Genomic DNA, 20903 nt, shown 5'->3' with positions numbered 1-20903 from the left:
AAGGAAAGTGGAGGATTTGGCTGAGGGTGATGGTTAGGGGCAACTTCCGGTTGAACAGCCTTCACTTTGATTAAAACCTGTCATGACATAAGCTGCTCATTTACAGGAATTAAAATTACTGTTTCATGAGGGATTCCAACATGGCGGCGGGCGCGGAGAGATCAAGTCTCTGACCTCTTCAGCTGTGCGGGCATAGGGAGTCGTAAACAACCTAAATCTGTTTGCTCAGGATCACTAGGCAATGCTGAGCTGACGTGGATCTGGGGTGATCAGTCTGGGCCTCTCAGAACACACACTGAGCCCAGATCGGCTGAATTCAAGCTCCCGTTCGCCTGCTTCCTGCAGACAAACAGCTGTGACTCAGCACTAATCCATCCGGCTGAAACAACTGGTCAGCCCTTCTGATCCTACGGAGGTAAATGCCAACCGAGCCTTCATAGGTAGTGGCCACAGGTTTGAAATGGGGCTTGGGAGAGACAGTAAGGACCCACCCGTTGCATTGGTCGCCCGGCAAAGGGAAACGAACTGTCGCCATTTGCAAGAGACACCACCATGGCAGAGAACTGACGTCATCAGACTGCGGCGGAGGAGATAACTTCATTGAAACCTGCGGCTACAGGTGTGTAATTCCCTAGCCTTCCCTCTCCACACATCAGGGAAACCTTAAGGGCCCCTCCCAGCTCTCCCGTGAGCGCGATTGCCAGCCCGAGGGAATCAGAGGTGGCGCCGGACCCGGGGCGCGGAACTACCGCTCCCACCAGGGCTGACTGCTGAGGCCTCTTGCACCAGCTACCGGGGGCGTGGCTACCGGAGGGCAAGTAAAATTCGCTGAGGATTCTCAGCCCCAAGCTCTACAAACTTAGGGTCTGAGGGAATGGCAAACTGGAAGAGTGTGCCCAGTCGTTCATGAAAACAGGGCTCCCGGGAGCAGCAGACCTGGCGTGTAGCCAGTATTGTGGTGAGCGGCACCCGTGAGAGGGGCCTGGCTAGAGGAAAAGTGGGAAGTGACTAGACACAAGAGGAGGCCCTAGGCACTGCTGCACAGTGATTGGTTCCTGCATATTGACAGGAGAAACTTGGCCTGGTGGGCACAGCGCCACCTACTGGAAGAGAAGTTAATCAAACACTAAGACTGCATTTATTAGTTTTTTTTTTCTTTTTTTCTTTTCTCTCTGTTTTTTTTTTTTTGATTTGGGTTTTTCTTTCATTTTCATTTTTCTTTCTTGTTGTTTTTTAAAATTTTTTTTAGAATTTTTTTAAATTTTTTTCTTCTAATTTTAATTTTAATTTTTTTTATTATTTTTTTAAATTTTTTTTCTTTTTTAATTTCCTATTTTTTTTCTTCTTTTGTCTTTTCATTTCTCTTATCCCCCCTTCCTTGAATTCTACCTGCTTACTCTCATTCTCTTTAGTGACTTCTTCCCTTCCCTTCTAATACCTTTCCTCCCAAGCATCAAATAAATTTATAGGAGTAAACAGTAACTCAGCAGTCAAACAGAACAAGAAGTAACATGAGCAGCTTCAAAAAGCAAGGAAGAAAAGGAGTACAAACAATGCAGGACAGCCTAAATATTCAGGAGGACCTAGAGTCATCAGAAAAATGGTCATATAAAGAACTCAAGGAACACCTTAGACAGATGGAATGGAACCTTAAAGAGGATACAAGACAGCAAACTCAAGCAGCGAAAGAACACATTGAGAATGAATTACATAAACAGATAAAAGAAGAAGTTAAGCATCTTTATCAGGAGATAGAGATTATAAAAAATAATCAAACAATAATTCTAGAAATGAAGGAAACGATAAACCAAATTAAAAACTCAATTGAGAGTATCACTAACAGAGTGGAGCAAGTAGAAGCCAGAACGTCAGAGAATGAAGACAAAATTTATCATCTTGAAAAGAGTCTAGCCAACTCAGAAAGGCTGGTAAAAAATCACGAGAAAAACATCCAAGAGTTATGGGATAACATAAAAAAACCAAACTTACGAGTCATCGGGATAGAAGAAGGTACAGAGATTCAAACCAAGGGAATGAGTAACCTGCTGAATGAAATAATTACAGAAAACTTTCCAGAAATAAAAAAGGAAACAGATATACAAATTGAAGATGCATACAGGACACTGAGCACACAAAATCACAGTAGACCAACGCCAAGACAGATTGTTATGAAGATATCCAATATACAGAACAAAGAGAAAATATTAAAAGCTACAAGAGAAAGGAGACAGATTACATTCAGGGGTAAACCAATACGGTTAACAACGGATTTTTCATCACAGACTAATCCACAAAGTTACAACTATCTTATATTTGATAAAGGGGCTAAAAGCATGCAATGGAGAAAGGATAGCATCTTCAACAAATGGTGCTGGGAAAACTGGAAATGCATATGCAACAAAATGAAACTGAATCCCTTTCTCTCGCCATGCACAAAAGTTAACTCAAAATGGATCAAGGAGCTTGATATCAAATCAGAGACTCTGCGTCTGATAGAAGAAAAAGTTGGCTCTGATCTACATATTGTGGGGTCAGGCTCCAAATTCCTTAATAGGACACCCATAGCACAAGAGTTAATAAGAAGAATCAACAAATGGGACTGAATTAAACTTAAAAGTTTGTTCTCAGCAAGAGAAACAATAAGAGAGGTAAATAGGGAGCCTACATCCTGGGAACAAATTTTTACTCCTCACACTTCAGATAGAGCCCTAATATCCAGAGTATACAAAGAACTCAAAAAATTAGACAATAAGATAACAAATAACCCAATCAACAAATGGGCCAAGGACCTGAACAGACACTTCTCAGAGGAGGATATACAATCAATCAACAAGTACATGAAAAAATGCTCACCATCTCTAGCAATCAGAGAAATGCAAATCAAAACCACCCTAAGATACCATCTCACTCCAGTAAGATTGGCAGCCACGATGAAGTCAAACAACAAGTGCTGGCGAGGATGTGGAGAAAAGGGTACACTTGTACATTGCTGGTGGGACTGCAAATTGGTGTGGCCAATTTGGAAAGCAGTTTGGAGATTCCTGGGAAAGCTGGGAATGGAACCACCATTTGACCCTGCTATTGCCCTTCTCAGACTATTCCCTGAAGACCTTAAAAGAGCATGCTACAGGGATACTGCCACATCGATGTTCATAGCAGCACAATTCACAATAGCTAGACTGTGGAACCAACCCAGATGCCCTTCAATAGATGAATGGATAAAAAAAAACATGGCATCTATACACAATGGAGTACTATGCAGCAATAAAAAATGACAAAATCATAGAATTTTCAGGGAAATGGATGGCACTAGAGCAGATTATGCTTAGTAAAGCTAGCCAATCCCTAAAAAACAAATACCAAATGTCTTCTTTGATATAATGAGAGCAACTATGAACAGAGCAGGGAGGAAGAGCAGGAAGAAAAGATTAACATTAAACAGAGACATGAGATGGGAGGGAAAGGGAGAGAAAAGGGAAATTGCATGGAAATGAAGGGAGACCCTCATTGCTATACAAAATTACATATAAGAGGTTGTGAGGGGAATGGGAAAATAAACAAGGAGAGAAATGAATTACAGTAGATGGGGTAGAGAGAGAAGATGGGAGGGGAGGGGAGGGGGGATAGTAGGGGATAGGAAAGGTAGCAGAATACAACAATTACTAATAGGGCATTATGTAAAATTGTGGATGTGTAACCGACGTGATTCTGCAATCTGCATTTGGGGTAAAATTGGGGGTTCATAACCCACTTCAATCTAATGTATGAAATATGATATGTCAAGAGCTTTGTAATGTTGTGAAGAACCAATAAAAAAAAATAAAAAATTTAAAAAAAGCAAAAAAAAAATTACTGTTTCATGGAAAGCAGAGTCGTCCTCCCTCGGTCAGTTGGAGTGTCTTTGCCCTGGTGCTTAGGACATAGAGAAGGTAGTCAGGTGGGCTGCTCATCCATAGGTAGATCAAGGAATTTATGAGTGTATGCTTTGAAATGATAAGAAGTCATTTATTTCCTGGCTTTTGGGTTACTTATTTGGCTTCTATAAGCAAAATAACCAAAACAGTTTTGGCACTATGGTGAGTAACCAGGACGAGAGCAGACTTCATGGATCAGCAGTGCCTGTTATTTACCAGGGGACTCAGGCATCAGAGGGGCTCACTTTCTGAGTAGAAAATGGCCCCTGTTTACAGAAGGGATCTGGGTTTTGACATGTTACCCTGAGAGATGACGGAATCTCTTCAACAGAATGTGTCAGTTTGGGCATTCAGGAAAGAGCTTGTAAAAATTAGAGGCTTATTTTTACTGGGCAAGGATGGAGGGTCCAGAGTTCATCTGCTTCCTCTGGGGGGTCATTGTGTTGTCACTGGGAAAGAAGTAATGTTTGGTTACTTCCTTTGAGGTTTATTGTCACTGGGAAACAATTTATTGGGAAAGGATCAATATTTGTCATCTTCCTCCCTCTCTCCTCCCAGGTCTCTCTGTCTTGAAGGTTGTCATTTTCCATATCCTCCAGTCTCCATATTTTGGCTTCTGCACCCTCCTTATGGGGATATCCTCTACAACTGTGTCTCATGTAATCTTAAGCGATCAAATGAGAGCTTTTCCTTAGCATGAACCAGAGCTCACTGCTAGGAAATAGGGATCCTCCTCATGGTCCATTCTAGTTGTAGAAATAGATGCAAGCAACTGATACTTACTTTGTCCATTCAAGTCCTGATACAGAGGATAGTTCCATTTTTCAAGACATTTAAGAAAGAGGTTGCAGGCCTCTGAGCCCTTTTTCAAAATCATGTGAATGATCCCTCGTGCAGCATCCTGCTCCACCTTCTCACAATAAATCATGCTTACTTCTTCACTATTCAGAACATTCCACCCAAACAGATCATCCACAATTTGCTTGGTAACAGTCATGCCCATCCTTTGAATGAGGTCTTGACTATTTTCCTTTATAAAATTCACTGAGGAGACGAGGGGAATATACATATTAATTTATTTATATAAAATATGCATATCAGCATCTGATGTCAGAGCTCAGTACTGCTCACTCCCCACCCCCTTCCCGCTGTACACATCTTGAATTATGGAAATGTCAAGTGCCTGAATTCCAGGCCCTCAATAAATGCTGTGCAAAACTCCTTATTCCTGACTCCAGAGTCCTTGGTGAGTACGATGGTTTTGTATTGGTGATGAAGCAAGGTGAGTAATCTTGTCCCCGATATAAAAGTGACCCCAGTGGGCTGGGGTTGTCGCTCAGTGGAGAGCACTCACCTAGCATGTGTGAGGTACTAGGTTCAATCCTCAGCACCACATATGAATAAATAAACAAAATAAGGGTATTGTGTCCATCTACAATTAAAAATGTTTTTTTAAAAAGTGTCCCCAATGATGTCAGAGTGGTAAAACTGTAGGTTTTAAAGTAATGAATTAACCTAGACTCTGACAATTGCTACCATGTAAACTTGACAAGTTGCTAAACCTCTTTGACCCTGTTAAATGATGTGTTGCTAAATGTATAACACATTGGCTCTCTGGAGATAGAGGGTCTAATATATAGCATTTACCAATCCCCGTAGCTGATTCAGTATTTCCACCATGGTCAATTTCAAGCTAACAACTTGTCACATGCCAAAAATCCTAAAAATTCAACAATCAGAGTATAAAAACAGAACCAGCTCTAGCATACCACATTGATTCCTCATCTGTACCAAGGGGTTGAGAACAATATTTAACTTATGAAGTTGTTTTGAGAGTTCATGTACAGTATCCCAGATAAAGTAATAGCTCGAGACATGTTAGTTATAATTTTTAGTCATTATCCTGCTGTCATCAAAGAAACAGCCTTTTTTATCTCTCAGACTTTGGTCTTTTCTGAAGAGTATCACTGCAAAACATTGGACTATATCCAATCTCTAGTTTCTCTTGGTTTCTGGGAAAGCTCTATCATTTTTGCACCCAGCTTTGCAAGGTCTCTCAAAGGCACTATACCACACTGTATCCGTAACAGCTCTGAGAAATATCTTCCTGGTTTTTCACTCTCAGGGTCTGCTAGTTTTCTTCCTGGCCTAGGTTGCTCCTGGTTTTCAAACCCTTCTTGATTGATCAATGAGTAAAGATGCTTCTCCTAAAACCCCTAAGTCCTCTCTGGTCTGAAATGCACTCTCGAGCTCTCCAATGCCAGGATCCCATGTCACCTTCCCTTTCTCAACATCGCAGATCTCTACAGCTAACTTCAGCTGGGATGTTGTCCAACCCTGTCTACCAGTCCTATAGAAGAGTCCTGTCCCTTTCCTCTGGAGTCTCAACTGTGCTCTTGGCTCCTGCACCCTCCTTCTGGAATAACCTCTATGACTTTGTCTCATGTGACCTTAATTTTACAGCTGAAGAACATGTAGCTTCAGAAAGTTCTGGAGATTGATGCATGTTCACAAGAGAGCCTTTCGGAGGCCATGTCTTCAACTGTAAAATGAAGACACTGACACTTTCTCAGAGTATGTTAAAGATTAGTGATATTGAGTAAAGTCATATACATACAAATGTTTTAAAATTTAAAAAGTATACCTTACATACTATACATTATAAATATCCTGCGTATAACTGATATTCTTATTACTAATCATGGTATATCTCCATCCTATTTAACCTTTGACTATATATCTACATGATATAGTTGCCACTAGCCATGCTTATATAACTGTAAGAAACAGTTTTTGTTAACTGTCATGTAACTAAAATATACTCCTCTTATTTTAATCATGATATATCTCCACAAGTGTGGACCATCATACGCTTCTTTAACAAAATAGTTAAGTGAAAACAAGCTTGCTCATTCATTCATTCTTCATTTTTTTCAGAGTATCTCTTTGTCTAGACCAGCACTTTACAGCAGAACTTTCTGAGATGATGACCATGTTCTCCATTTGCACTGTCTAGTATGGTAGCCATTAGGCACACTAGAAAATTGGCTAGAGTGACTATCCAATTGAATTTTGACATAAAATTAAATTTTAACTTAATTAAATTCACAGTCATGTAGCCATATGCGGCTAGTGGCTCCGACATTGTATAGCATACTCTCATCAGAATGCAAAGAGCTAATTTTGAGTACCACTTGGGTCTACACTGTTTCTTCCCGATGATCTTAATGCATGTAGCTCTGCTATCTGGATGGAAGAGTAAGAGTGAATAGGTGATGACAGAGAACCAACAGTCGCTCTTTGTTCTGTCCTATCTGTGGTTTGACCTTTTATTCACAGGCTGCCATATCCATAAATGAATGTGCCCAAACAATATAATTATTGTTCTTAATTTGTTAAGAATTCTACCTCTAACAAGTCAGATGAAGGCATGAATTGATCTCCACAACTATACAACTAGGCAGATGTAATTTGTAATATACTTACTTGTTCTGAATAAAAGTGTTCTACCTTTCTATATTTAGTAGAAGATATTATTTCCAAATGGACCTGTCAAAGATGATTGCAATATTGTCCTCTTCTTTCTGTAAAATTATCCTTCATTCTATAAAACAAAACAGAACCAGAAACAATCACATTGGAGGACTGGAGCAATTATCCAGCTAATGCCCCTCTTCTTAGAGATGAGATAATGATGGTCCAAGCCAAATAAAAACTTGCTCAAAGCCATTGGCTATTTATAAGAAAAACCTAAGGAGAACCCAGGTGTCTGCACTCTTGAACTAGAGCTCTAGACTCTCTTCAAGTGGGACTATGTCCTTCTCAAAGTTTCTTCCAGTTGATGCTGGTGAAAGCTAAGAAGGTGACTTGGAATTAAATAGCAAAAGATGGTAGGGGTAAGTGCCAAAAAGAATGGTGCTGAGGGTAAGTTCTCTCCAATTGCTCCAGGTAAGAGTGAAGCATGGGTGAAGCACTGGGTTCAATTCTCAGCACCACATATAAATAAATAAAATAAAGATTCACTGACAACTAAAAAATAATATTAAAAAAAAAAAAAGAGTGACACGCACTAGACTCATCCAGGGAAGAAGTTTTCAGGCAGGAGACAGCACATAATCAAGTCTTAAAGTATAGTAAGATGAGAACAGGGGGTCTGGCTGGAGGTGGCAGAAGGTAAGAAGGCTTGCATAATAGAGGAAATGAGCCACAATATGAGACAGAGAGTACGAGTGACTGAAACAGAAAGAGCAGGTGTGCTGTGAGGGTACAAAGGAGAGACGCCATAGAAAGACTTGTATGCCATGATGAGGCATTTGTATTTTGTTCTAGGGGCAATTGGGAGCAATAGCAACACCAGAAGCATGTTCAAAGTGATATTTTAAGATAATAAACATATTTCTACTTCTTGGTGTGGTCCTGGCCTTTCATCTTTCCAAAAAGTGTAGAAATCGACTCCCTTTCTCTTTCTTGCGCCTTGGATATTTTAAAATGTGTGCTGAAAAGCAGAGACCCAGACGCCCAGTGCTTGGCCTATCGTTGCTCTCCCCATGTCCCTCCCTGAGCCAAATAAGTCAGATCACCATCTGCGCCCCCCACCACTGCTGTCTATTCACACATACATACCTCGCTGCTTTGGGATGAAGACAAAGATCCTGAATTAGAAACAGCATTATTGGACAGATAGGAAAGGGGGAAGAAAATTCCCATCACTAGGTGAAGAGAAGCAAAAATGGAAGCTAGATGATTGGGATTGAGGCATGAGAATGGGGTTGGGTTGGAAACCCATAAATATTTTCCCTAACATTTTACTATGAAAAATTTCAAACATAACATGAAATTTTTAAAAGCTATACAAAAGTATTTTATAACCACCACATAGATCCTACAATTAATAGGATTAATATTTGGCTATGGTTACTTTATCATATACCAATCTAATTATCCATCCCTCTATCTATTCATCAATCCTTTTTACTTATTTTTGTTTATTCAACATAAGTTATGGACATCAATACATTCTTTAATTTATTTATTTTTTGTACTAGGGATAAAATCCAGGGGTGCTTTACCACTGAGATATATCCCAGCCCTTTTTATTTTTTAATTTTTGATACAGGGTCTCATTAAGTTGCCAAGGCTGGCCTCAAACTTGAGATCCTCCTGCCTCAGCCTCCTGGGTGCCTAGAATGACACCACACCCAGCTTCGACATGAATACATTCTACATCTGTATCATTAAATAGAATTCAATACTGTTTTGTTTTTGTTTCTGTTGTTGTTTTAGAAAAAAATATATACATTGAAGGTCTGGGGATGTAGCTTGCAGATCTTAACTGTACTCTTTAATGAGTTTTGAAAGGCTTGCACTTCAAAAGCCTGTCATGAGATAGAACACTGCCCTCTCCTTAAAAAGTATCTCACACCCCTTCCCAAATTCCATCTCTACCACATCTTCAGAGGCAATCATTATTCTGATTTTTTTCATCATAAATTAGTCTAATCTCTTTGATAAATTCATATAAATTGAATAAAGACTCCCAAAATTATGGCATCATAAAATATGGAACACAGAAAACATGGTTTGATGTGCATCTTCTTAACATCTTCTCAAGAGCAAGATATTTTCATTTTCATGAAGTTCAGTGTCATGGTTTAGATATGAGGTGTCCCCAAAAGCTCCCGTGCTAGATAATGTAAGAGTCGTAACCTAATCAGTAGATTAATCCACTGACAGTGACGAACAGGACAGTAACTATAAACAGGTAGGGTATGGCGAGAGGAGGTAGGTCACTAGGGATGTATCTTTGGGTTTTATATTTTGTCCCTGGTGAACAGAGCTCTCTCTGCCTCCAGGTTGCCATGTGCTGAACTGCTTTCCTCCGCCACATCCTTCTGTCATCCTCAGGCCCAGAGCTATGGCTCATATTTTCAGAACTGAACCTCTGAAATATGAGCCCAAATAAACTTTTTTCTCCTTTATATTGTTCTTGTCAGATCTGTTGGTCACAGTGACGCAAAGCCGACTAAAACATCCAGCTTATTAATTTTTGCTTTTTTTAATTCATGATTTTTGTGTCCTATCTACAAAATCATTGTTATTTAAGCCCCAAAGGTTTTTCACCCAAGTTTTTTTAGGGATCTTATGATTTTAGCTTTTGCACTGGATTTCATGATTCACTTACACTTAAGATTGTTGATTCATTTTGAGAAAATTTCTGTTTATGCTGTGAGATAAAAGGTTGAGGTTCCTTGGGCAAGGGGCTGTATCTCTGTTGTAGACTGCTTGCCTAGCATTACAAGGCCCTGGGTTATATCCTTAGCACTGGGAAAAAAAAATAAATTTTCTTGATTACTGTGTCCTCATAAGTGTTAAAATCAGGTAGTATGTGCTCGGAACAGTGGCACACACCTGCAAGCCCAGCAGCTTTGGAGGCTGAAGCAGGAAGATCATAAATTTGCAGCCAGCCCCAGCAATTTATCCAGACCCTGTCTCAATATTTAAAAAAAAAAAAAAAAGGTCTGGGGATGTATCTCAGTGGTAAAGCACTCCTGGTTCAATCTCAAGTACCCCTTAGCCCCCACAAAATCAGGTAGTATAATAAATCCTCCAATTTTGTTCTCCTTTGAAATCATTTACATTCTCATATAAATGTTAAAATCATTTTTACTGATTTCTATTTTGTTTTTGTACTTTGAGATGGGGTCTTGCCTTCTTGCCCAGGCTGGCCTTAAGTTCACAATCCTGTTTCAGCTTCCTGAGTAACTGGGTTTACAGATGTGCACTGCACACAGGTGATTTCTATATATTTTTTAAAAACTGTTTTTTTAGTTGTCGATGGATCCTTAGTTTATTTATTTATATGTGGTGCTGAGACTTGAACCCAGTGCCTCACACATGCTAGGCAAATGCTCTACCACTGAGCCACACACAATCCCAGCCCTGATTTCTATTTTTTTAATATTTATTTTTTATTTTATTTTATTTTTTAAACATTTTTTAGTTATCAATGGATCTTTATTTATTTATATGTGGTGCTGAGAATCGAACCCTGTGCTTCACACATACCAGGCAAGTGCTCTACAACTGAGCCACATCCCAGCCCCAATATTTATTTTTTAGTTGCAATTAGACACAATACTTTTATTTTATTTATTTTTATGTGGCGCTGAGGATCGAATCCAAGTCCTCAAATGTACTAGGTGAGTGCTCAACCACCGAGCCACAATTCCAGTTTCCTGATTTCTATCTTTAAGACACATTTTTTATCTTTATTGTTGGTACTCAAGATTTTTGAACCCAGGTGTGCTTTACCACTGAGCTACAACCCCAGCCCTTTTTATTTTTTATTCGAGACAGGGCAATTTACTAATTTGCTGAGGATGAATTTGCGATTCTCTTGCCTCAGCCTCCTAAGCCACCTCACCAGGATACAAGACACTTTTTTGACCTCTGGCTTTCGGTCTGGCATGTAAAGAGGTAGAAATGTTACTTCAGTTTAATAAGTTAAAGCTGAATAAAGGAAAATCAACAACTGCAGGAAACAGAGAGTTGTTAATAGGAATTGTGTTTCAGTTTTGCAAGATGAATAAAATCTAGAACCACACCTGTAATCCCAGGGAGGCTGAGGCAGGAGGATTGAGAGTTCAAAACCAGCCTCAGCAACTTAGCCAGGCCCTATGCCATTTAGTGAGACCCTGTCTCAAAATAAAAAATAAAAAGGGCTGGGGATGTGGCTCAGTGGTTAAGCATCCCTGGATTCAATTCCTGCTACCAAAAAAACAAACACAAAGATTCTACAATGTGAATATATACAATACTATGGAACTATACACTGAAAAATGGTGAAGATGATAAATTTTATGTTACATATGTCTTTCCACAATAAAAATTCTTCATAAATGTAAAAATGAAAAAATTCAATGCATGAATTTCTATCCATCATTAACATTAACTTCATTACATAATTGTTTTTGAAAATAATGTTGTTATGTAAAGGATGGGGTATTCAAAATTATTTTTTCAAATGTCAAAAAAACTAAGTGCATTCTGCTAAGATACAAATAATTATGTTTTTAGGGCCAGACTTTCTATTACTGGACAAACAAATGAGGTTAAAATACATTTTGCACTTTAGGTGGCTAGTGGATGGGGACCAAAATTTGCTTTCCTCTGAACCAAAAAACCTGGGTCCTAAGACCTCTGTTTGAGGAGTCAGAGGATTTCAGAGCTGAGAGCATCAGGAGAGTCTGTTGGAGGAAGAAAGTGTGTCTTCCAGGGCAGTTTTCCAGTGATCCGCTCGTGATAATGGGTCATGATAATAAATTAAGTGGGTCACAAACACTTAAATATCTTCAAAGTATTCCATATTTTTAAAAAATAATTTTCTTTTTTCCATTTGTATATTTGTTTATATTTATGTTACATATTTTCAAAACTATTTTATTTAATATTTCTATTTTTATATTATTTTCTATTTCTATTCCATGTTTTAAAAAAATATGAATTAGGCTCGGCGCAGTGGTGCACCCCTGTAATCCTAGTGGCTTGGGAGGCTGAAACAGAAGGATTACAAGCTCAAAGCTAGCCTCAGCAACAGGCGAGGTGCTAGGCAAATCTGCGAGACCCTGTCTCTAAAATACAAAATAGGGCTGAGGATGTGGCTCAGTGGTTGAGTGCCCCTGAGTTCAATCCCTGGTACCCCCCCACCCAAATATGGACTAGAACTAAAATGATAAGAAACACTGTATTTTCCCATGAAAATTTTATTTCAATGATTTATGTTTCCTGGCACTAGGTGGTAATATAGATGTCTTTCTTGTGAGTCAAGGTCAATGAATGTTTGAAGGTCAGTTTTCCAGGGAGCTCCCTCAGAGGGATGTTTAACTCTACCTGGGCGAGGTGACTTTTTTTTTTTTTTAAGTAGTTAAGAGTTCAGGTTTATTAGGTCCTCATGAAGTACACTTCCAGCAGTAACATTTATTACTTGTGAATATTTAGTCACAATCAAGCGAAGTGACTTTTGAGCTGTACTTGAGGGAAACCAAAGTCTACCAGGCAGTAAAGCAAAGAGGCCATTTCCAGGCAGAGAAAGCAGCATAGGGAAGAGATGTGGGGGACAGGGGTTGGGCAGCACAGGAATATAAGCAAAGGCCTCTTCCAGTGCCAGCGTAGGGTCCAAATTCCAGCTGTCTTACTAACAAGCTGAGAGTCCCAGATCAAAGGGTAGGGACTAGCACACAGAAAAAACTTGATAAGTAGCAACTACTGTTAATTCTTCCTTCCTTTTCTACCTCCCCCAAAAGGGGTAGACCTGGGAGGAGTCAGACCTCTACAGACTGGGTCAGAGTTTAAGTGAGAACAGAAAAAAGAGGAAGAAGATGAGAAAGAAGCCAAGAAGTTCCCTCTATTCACAAGTGAACAGAATCAATTAATCCCAGAGTTGGTCATCCAGTCATTTGTCAGCTGAAAGAATTGAAATTGCTGCAGGGATCATCGGGAAAGAATCTCAGCTGATTTTGAAATGCTAAAAAATGCATCTTCATTTGGATATTGGAAGTAGTCTTCCTAGTCACAGAAAATCTGTGGCCAGAATGGGGAACCAAGTCAGAGTCAATTAATGCTCTGGAGAATAAAGTCAACTCAATAAAATTAATTTGAAGAAAACCAATGAAATCCAGCAGACCAGGTTAACCATCCCTAAAGGTTTCCCTGCTCCTGTAGTCAATTCTGAGTTACCCTTTTGGTTGAAAAACAGTAGTGGGACCAGTTTGCATCCCTAGACCTTGACTCTGGCTCTGCAACTCCTCTCCTCCCAGAATTCTGTCCAGTGAAAATCTGAATTGGTTGGAAAAGTCCTTTTCCTATAGTTGTATCTTGGAAAATAATGTTTTGAACAAATTCTAAAAATAGGTATTTTCTTCCACATGGTATAACACAAGCTCCTCAGAGAACTAAAGTTCCTCAGGACTCATGACCCATGTCTTTTGGAGTCATTCCCACAATTCATGGATGAAATGAGGGAAAGAGGAAGCACATGGAAATGGAAAATGCATTTTGACTTTGGCATTGTGAGCCTGAATTCAAATCCTCGCTCTGCAACTTGTGAGATGGGCACTCCAGAGTGTTAGTTGGCCTTTCTTGGTCTTGCTTTCTTTACTGAAATACTGACATGTGTATTACCCACCTCCTAGGACTTGTGTGGAGATTAAACATGGTAGTAGTTGGGGTAGAGATGGACAGTGTGTGCTATCTGTCTTCCTTTCTAGTAAAAGTCTCTAGAATGTTCTTATATCTTTAGACTCCAGCAATCTCACTTATTACTGTTAATGTTATATTTTGGGCTGAATTATCCATTCCCTTCCAAGTCCAAATGCTGAAGCTCTAAATGTGACTGTATTTGAAGATAGGGGTTTTAAAGAATAAAGTTAAAATGAAGCTATTCAGATGAGCCTAATCCAATCTAACTGGTATCCTTATAAGAAGAGAAAATTTGGATACACAAAGGGGGTTCCCAGGGATGTGCTGATCTGTGATTCTAATGATAATCTCAGCAACAAGACTGGGTTTCCTTTCTGTAATGCCAAAAATGTTTTCAAGGCCTCCCTCACTTTGTCTCAAAGTTAACACAAATGTACCTCCCAGACTCCAATGTACTTTTAAACATCAACTCAATGAAAACCCAGCAGACCAAGTTAACCACCCCTAAAGTTTTCCCTGCAGGCAAATCCAACCAATCATGCAAAATCACATTTCTCTGGAGGAAAACCTAACAGACACGAGCTTTAAATGAATATAAACCAAAACTTTAATATTTAGCACTAAAACATACTTAAAATCCCATTCCCTCTCCCTTCGGTACCTGGCTGAATAATCCAGTTGCCCTTCTGTGGGTGGAACAAAAGCCATTTTAGAATGAAGTTTCTTTTTAATTACTTCCCATTTCATAGCAGAGCCTGGGTTTCCTCTAGATCAGACACCTTCCTGTTTTGTGAGAGGTGAGTATACAAAAAGGGGAAATGCTGAACAGCTCTTTTTCTTTTTGTCAAAGCATAGTAAGAGTGGTTGGGACACACGGACTTCAAGTTCAGAAAGAACAGATGAGTATCAGTAGAAGTAACAGGGAAGAGGTGAAATTTGAGACTTGAAGACACAAAAACTAGAAATTCACTCATTTGTTTTCTGTTTATTCACAACATAATGATCCTATTGTTTTTTTATTTATCTATTCTATATCTTAAAATGAGACCCTGTGCTTTGGACATTAGATATGTATTTTTTATGATCAACAGAAAGAGAGAGAAGGAGGGAGGGGGAGAGAGGAATGGAATGTATTGATTTGGTTGAAAGCATATCACTTCAGCAGTCAAGGTCATGCTCAACTCCTTACCTTAATTCCCAGAAGACGTCCAGCAAATGAGCGTTCTCTGTCACCAGGATTCTGGGCAAGGTTAGCACAGGCACATGGATCATCAGTACCAATTCACACCCCCGATGATGTGTGGGGACACTCTTCTGCACTTGAACAGCCAGGGGCTCACACTGGCACACACATTCAAGATTTGTGGTCAGAGACTCCAGGAAGCCAGCTTATAGCTTATATTCAGCTCCGGGAATGGAGAAATCTCTCAATCTCTCTGCCCTTGTGAATGACATTCTTGCATACTCTTTCCTCTGCTTTGAACAAACTGAGACTTTTTTTTTTTCACGTTGTGTAATTTCTTGTTTCAAAATGAGCACTCTGAGATTCACCTTTCTGATGCAGAGGGATATGTGAGTTTTCCCCAAAGTGAATTTCTACATTCTGTATTTTTTAGGGAAGTATGTTTCCCACAACTGTGAGATGGGCTTCTTGGAAGTAAGATCTGGGCCTGTACTATCAGGTGGACTTTTCAATTTTAATGAAACCTTTATGTAAATGTACATTCAAGGAAAAACCCTGCAAAGATAGGCATCAGAATAATAATGGTATTTACCTCTGGGAAGAAAAATTATGGGAAATTTTAAGTTGTCTTATTTTGCGTCTCTATATTTTAATTTCCTGTACCAAATACCCATTACTTTTGTAATAACACATGACATAGGATAAAAAGGAAAAATGTAGAAATATGGTTGTAGTGGGATGAATAATGACCATTTGAATATATCATGTGCTAATCCCTGGCACCTGTGAAGGTCATACCTTTTCACATGAGATTAGGTTACAGATCTAAAAGTGGGTGTGAAGTTTTTGGATATTCAGGTGAGTCCTTTGTAAGAGAGAAGCAGAGGGACATTTGATACAGATAGAATAAGGAAGGCAGAGTGACCGTGAAGTCAGAGACTGGAGTTATACGGTCATACACCAAGAATACTGATAGTCTCCTAATGCTGGAAAAGGAAAAAAAATGAAAAAATAAATAGAGTGTTGGGGGAGATTCTCCCCAAGAGCCTCCAGTGGGAGTACGGTTCTGCTGACATCTTGATTTCAGCCCTACAATACTGAGTTTTTTACAATATATTTTTAGTTGTTGATAGACCTTTATTTATTCATACGTGGTGTTGAGAATCAAACCCACTGCCTCACACACGCTTGGCAACAGCTCTACCACTGAGCTACAACTCCAGACCCTAAAATACTGATTTTTGGTGGTCATTTATTATGGCAGCCACAGGAGACAGATGCAGTAGTATATCATGGTAAAATAAATAAATTGATGCCCATTTTCATAAGCATGTATCATTTATTTTTATTATCAAGAAATATTACATTGTATAAAATATGTAATCATTAGCTGATTAACTTTGAGATTATTTCCCCCTTTTGGCTATTATGAATATGCTGCTATGAACATTAGGGTATGAGTTTCTGCATGGGCATGTTTTCATTTCTCATGGTTATATACCCAGAAGTGGAATTGCTAGTTCATATGGCACATTTGAGAAACTTCCAACTGCCAGATTGTTTTCCAAAGTAGCAGCACCACTTGACATTATAGAATAGTGTATAAGGGCTCTAGTTTCTCCACTCCTTGCCAACTGGTTATTTTAATTATTACTATTTTCCAGTACTAAGGATTGAATCGAGAAGCACTCTACCACTCAGCTACATCCCCAGCCCTTTTTTTATTTTGAGACAGAGTCTCACTAAGTTATTGAGGCTGGCCTTGAACTTAAAATCCTCCTGCCTTAGGCTCCTGAGTGGCTGGGAATGCAGGTGTAAACCACTGAACTCAGCCTTGTCTTTTTATACTACAGCCATTCTAAAGGATAAGTAGTATCTCACTGTGGTTTTACAATCATTTATTCTTGCCTTTATTTACTTCTTTAAAGAACAAACAGGTGCTGGGTGTGGTAGTGCATACCTGTAATCTCAGGGACTCAGGGGGCTGAACCAGGAGGATCAGAAGTTTGAGGCCAGCCTCAGCAATTGAGTAAGGTCCTAAACAATGTAGTAAAACCCTGTCTCAAAATAAAACAATAAAAAGGGCTGTGGATGTAGCTCAGTGGGAAAGCACCCTTGGGTTAAATCTCCAGTACTAAAACCAAAAAACAAAGCAAAAAGACAAAAACAAAAAAAACAGGTGACCAAATAAATACCATAATGACATATTTGTGATAAATACTCAGAAATAACCAGGGTAGAGATGAACATGGTAGTAAAGGAAGTTAGAAAGGTGACATTTAAGCTAAGGTCTCAAGGGTGGATGGAACCAGGCCTGAAAGTGCCAAGGAAGAACTTTCCAGTCAGAGAAAAGCAAGCATCGAGGCCTTGGCATGAGAAAGAACTTGGCAAATTCTAAGAACAGAATAAAGGCCAGGGTAGTTGATTACAGTGGGATGAGATGGCATGACATGAGGTTGAGAGGTTGGCAGGAGATGGGTAGGAGTTTGTATTTAAACCCAAATACAATGGGAAGCTGTTAAAAGTTCTACAGTGAGAAAGTGGCATGATGGTGTTCATATTTTAAAAGATCACTTTAGCTGCTGCACTGCAAAACCAGTTAAGCAGTGATTCCATTTGTCTAAGTGAGGTAGTAGTGGCTTTTTCTTTCCACATTTTTTATTGGTGCATTATAGTTGTGCATAATGGTGGGAGTTGTTACATATTCGTACATGCACTCAATGTAACGACATAATTTGACCATATCTCTCTCCAGTAGTAGTGACCTGAATCAGAATAGTAGTAATGAAAAGAAGTGCTTTGAAGTTCTGTTTGAGAGTTAAAAACAAACAAGACTTGATGGCACTTGAGGGGTTAGTGAAAGGGAGAAGTCAACAATGACTTTTAATAAGTTTCTGGCCTTAGTGGCAGGAATAATGAGGGTGCCTTTTACCAAAACAAAGAACCAACCAGTTAATGATGATTTAGGAGAGACAGGCATGGTGGCAGGCACCTGGAGAGTTGGGAAGCAGAGGTGGCAGGATCACTTGAGCTCTGGAGTTTAAAGGCCAGCCTGGGCAACACAGGCAGATCCCATCTTTAAAAAAGAGGAATGCTATTCTTGTGTACTGACTGCATAATATGCTAAATAAATCCTAGGAACTTTCAGTTTGGCTAGTTTTCCTTGAGTTAGTATCTTTTATAGGTACATCCATCTGGGGCTAGGGTTGTGGCTCAGCAATAGAGCGTTTGCCTAACACGTGTGCGAGGCCCTGGGTTCGATCCTCAGCACCACATAAAAATAAATAAATAGGGCTGGGGATGTGGCTCAAGCGGTAGCGCGCTCGCCTGGCATGCATGAGGCCCGGGTTCGATCCTCAGCACCACATACAAACAAAGATGTTGTGTCCACCAATAAATAAAAAATAAGTAAATAAATAAAATAAAGGTATTGTGTCCAACTACAACTAAAAAATAAATATTAAAAAAATAAGTACATCCATCTTATTTCTGGGCTATAAATGTGGTAACAACTGATCAGGGTCTTGGAATTATTTACCTTTATCCTACAGGTTGTGATATTACATTCTCTCTCACTGATATTAGTTCAAAATTTAAAACATTTCCTTTTGTTTACATCCAGTGTCATCTTTTCCAGCCACTCTTTAGATTCTATCCATGTTTCAAGTGTTTGACATGGTATAATTTAATTGAAATCAATGAAATGAAAGTTGAAATGATAAAATATGAATCACCTATCAAATTGCATGTTGATAAAATGTGTATTCAGCTGGTCGCAGTGGTGCACACCTGTAATCCCAGTGTCTCAGGAGACTGAGGCAGGAGGATTGTAACTTCAAAGCTGTTGGGAAAAGTATAAACGGCAGCCGCACCCCAGAGAAAAAAACCCCAACATGGTGCCTAAGGACCTCTTCTTCCTATCTTCCTCTTTTCTGCAGTGGCGCAAAAAGTTCCCACCCGTGTGAACTCTCACCAATTTCAAATCACGCTGGTGGGGAACCTTAGCCCCAATAAGAACTAATTCCTGGGCTCCGGAGCTGATATCTGGAAGAACTTGCCAATAAACGGGTGGCCTGCCATTTATCTAAGCCCTACCATCTCCCCCCTTAGTTCTATATAAGCACACAGCCTTTTGCAATAAAATTGGAATTCTCGCGGCGAAGTGTCTTTGCGTGGGGAATTCTTTCATTCTGGTGCCCGGTGTGAGGATATGGGTGAGCTCTGTCTAACAAGAGCCCCGTCCCCCGCTCCGACAAGACACTCCACCCTGGTGCGTTTTTTGAGATGCCGGCTCCCTACACTCACCATTGATCTGACCTTAGGTAAGTTTCCCCTTTCCCGGCTCGCCAACTCCCTCTGGGCTTGCACTGGTACTGTGACCGTGATTGTCCAGCACACTCCAGATGCCCAGTAGGGAGGAGGGAACCCACCCCACTAAGACTTTTACCGGTCGCAGTGGACCCTCTGGCGATCCGTTCCCTTTGGGGCGTGAGGCTTCTGAGTTTATGCAAGAGGCTCTGTGGTTTTTTTCCTCCTCCGCTGCCTGCTGCTGCCGGCTAGAGCTGCTGTTTCCTGTGGGGCTGCTGTGTCCAGCCCGAAGCTGCTTTTCTGCTCGGGGAAACTGAACTCCTGGCCTGGGTCTGCGTTCTGCCGGAGCTGGAGTTCTGTTTTCATTGCTGACTTCTTTTTGCTGCAGTCAAAAACTTTCCTGACATCAGGTTGCCCATGGCTCCGACCCTATTGGGTCTTACAGATCGCACTTCACTGGTGATGACCGGGTAGTGCCCTCTGTATTTCCTTCCGATGGCTGGTCATTTTGGGGACGCCCACTTGACCCCGTTTGCCCTGAGCTTCCAGGAAGCTGTTCCAGCCCGGGTTTTCTCTTTGTCCCTCTAGCTTACTCTTATTCTCTATCTATCTCTCTCTCTCTCTTCCATCTCTCCCTGTGACAATGGGCACCTCTTCATCTGTACCTGAAGCCTCACCTCTCAAATGTCTAATAAAAAATCTGGCCACACTCTCCCTCACACCAGACATCAAGCCCAAACTTCTAATCAAATTCTGTACCCAAGATTGGCCTACATATCCACTGGATAATGGCAATCATTGGCCTCCAGAAGGCTCCTTAGATTCAAACCTCCTCCGGGACCTTTTTAACTATTGCCAGCGCCTGAAAAAGTGGAGGGAGATTCCCTGCGTTGAAGGTTTTAGCCTTCTCGCACAGCACCCTGCTCTCTGCTCCTCCTGCTCTCCCTCTCAAGTCCTCCTTGCTTGCAAACCCCTCCCTTCCCCTACTTCTACTCCTGACTTCGCAGATTCTTCCTCATTTGACCCAGCAGATGAACCCCCACCTTACCCCCCAGCCCCATCTGCCCCTTCTCTCCCGCTATACCCTCCTCTTCCTCTGCCTGATTCCACAGATCCTCTGCCTTCATCCCCCTCCCCTCCGCCCTCTTCTGCCCACTCCACCTCCTCCTCCGCAGAGACACCCCTTCCCCTCCCTCTCCTTCCTGTCTGCCGCCTGCCTCTTTCAGTCCTCCTGTTACCAGGTCTAAGGGACTCCTTCCCACCCCCAAGACAATTGCACCCCTTCGTGAGGTAGCTGGTCC

The 20903-nt window shown here is 40.5% G+C and overlaps 1 protein-coding gene across 4 annotated transcripts in view; it reads right to left on the bottom strand.

Annotated features, from left to right (window-relative positions):
- NLRC4 (NLR family CARD domain containing 4) overlaps positions 1 to 19867 on the bottom strand; it is a 50513-nt gene extending 30646 nt beyond the window's left edge. The window contains exons 1-4 of one of the 4 annotated variants that reach the window (XM_081264910.1): positions 19742 to 19867; positions 15301 to 15452; positions 7401 to 7518; positions 4698 to 4958 (exon numbers count right to left, since the gene is read on the bottom strand). In XM_081264910.1, the coding sequence (XP_081121036.1) occupies positions 4698 to 4958; position 7401 (262 nt within the window). In that variant the 5' untranslated portion in view covers positions 7402 to 7518; positions 15301 to 15452; positions 19742 to 19867. Of the gene's footprint in view, positions 1 to 4697; positions 4959 to 7400; positions 7519 to 14772; positions 14832 to 15300; positions 16281 to 19741 lie in introns of those variants that run through there. The other 3 variants (XM_081264911.1, XM_081264912.1, XM_081264913.1) reach the window with 3 other exon arrangements.
- Between the last annotated feature and the right edge of the window lie 1036 nt (positions 19868 to 20903).

This window comes from Spermophilus citellus (genome assembly GCF_964194105.1).
Source record: "Spermophilus citellus genome assembly, chromosome: 13".
In the NCBI taxonomy this organism is placed as follows: Eukaryota; Metazoa; Chordata; class Mammalia; order Rodentia; family Sciuridae; genus Spermophilus; species Spermophilus citellus.
The sequence above is the reverse complement of the archived record's forward strand: the minus strand, read 5'-3'. Positions and strand labels throughout refer to the sequence as shown.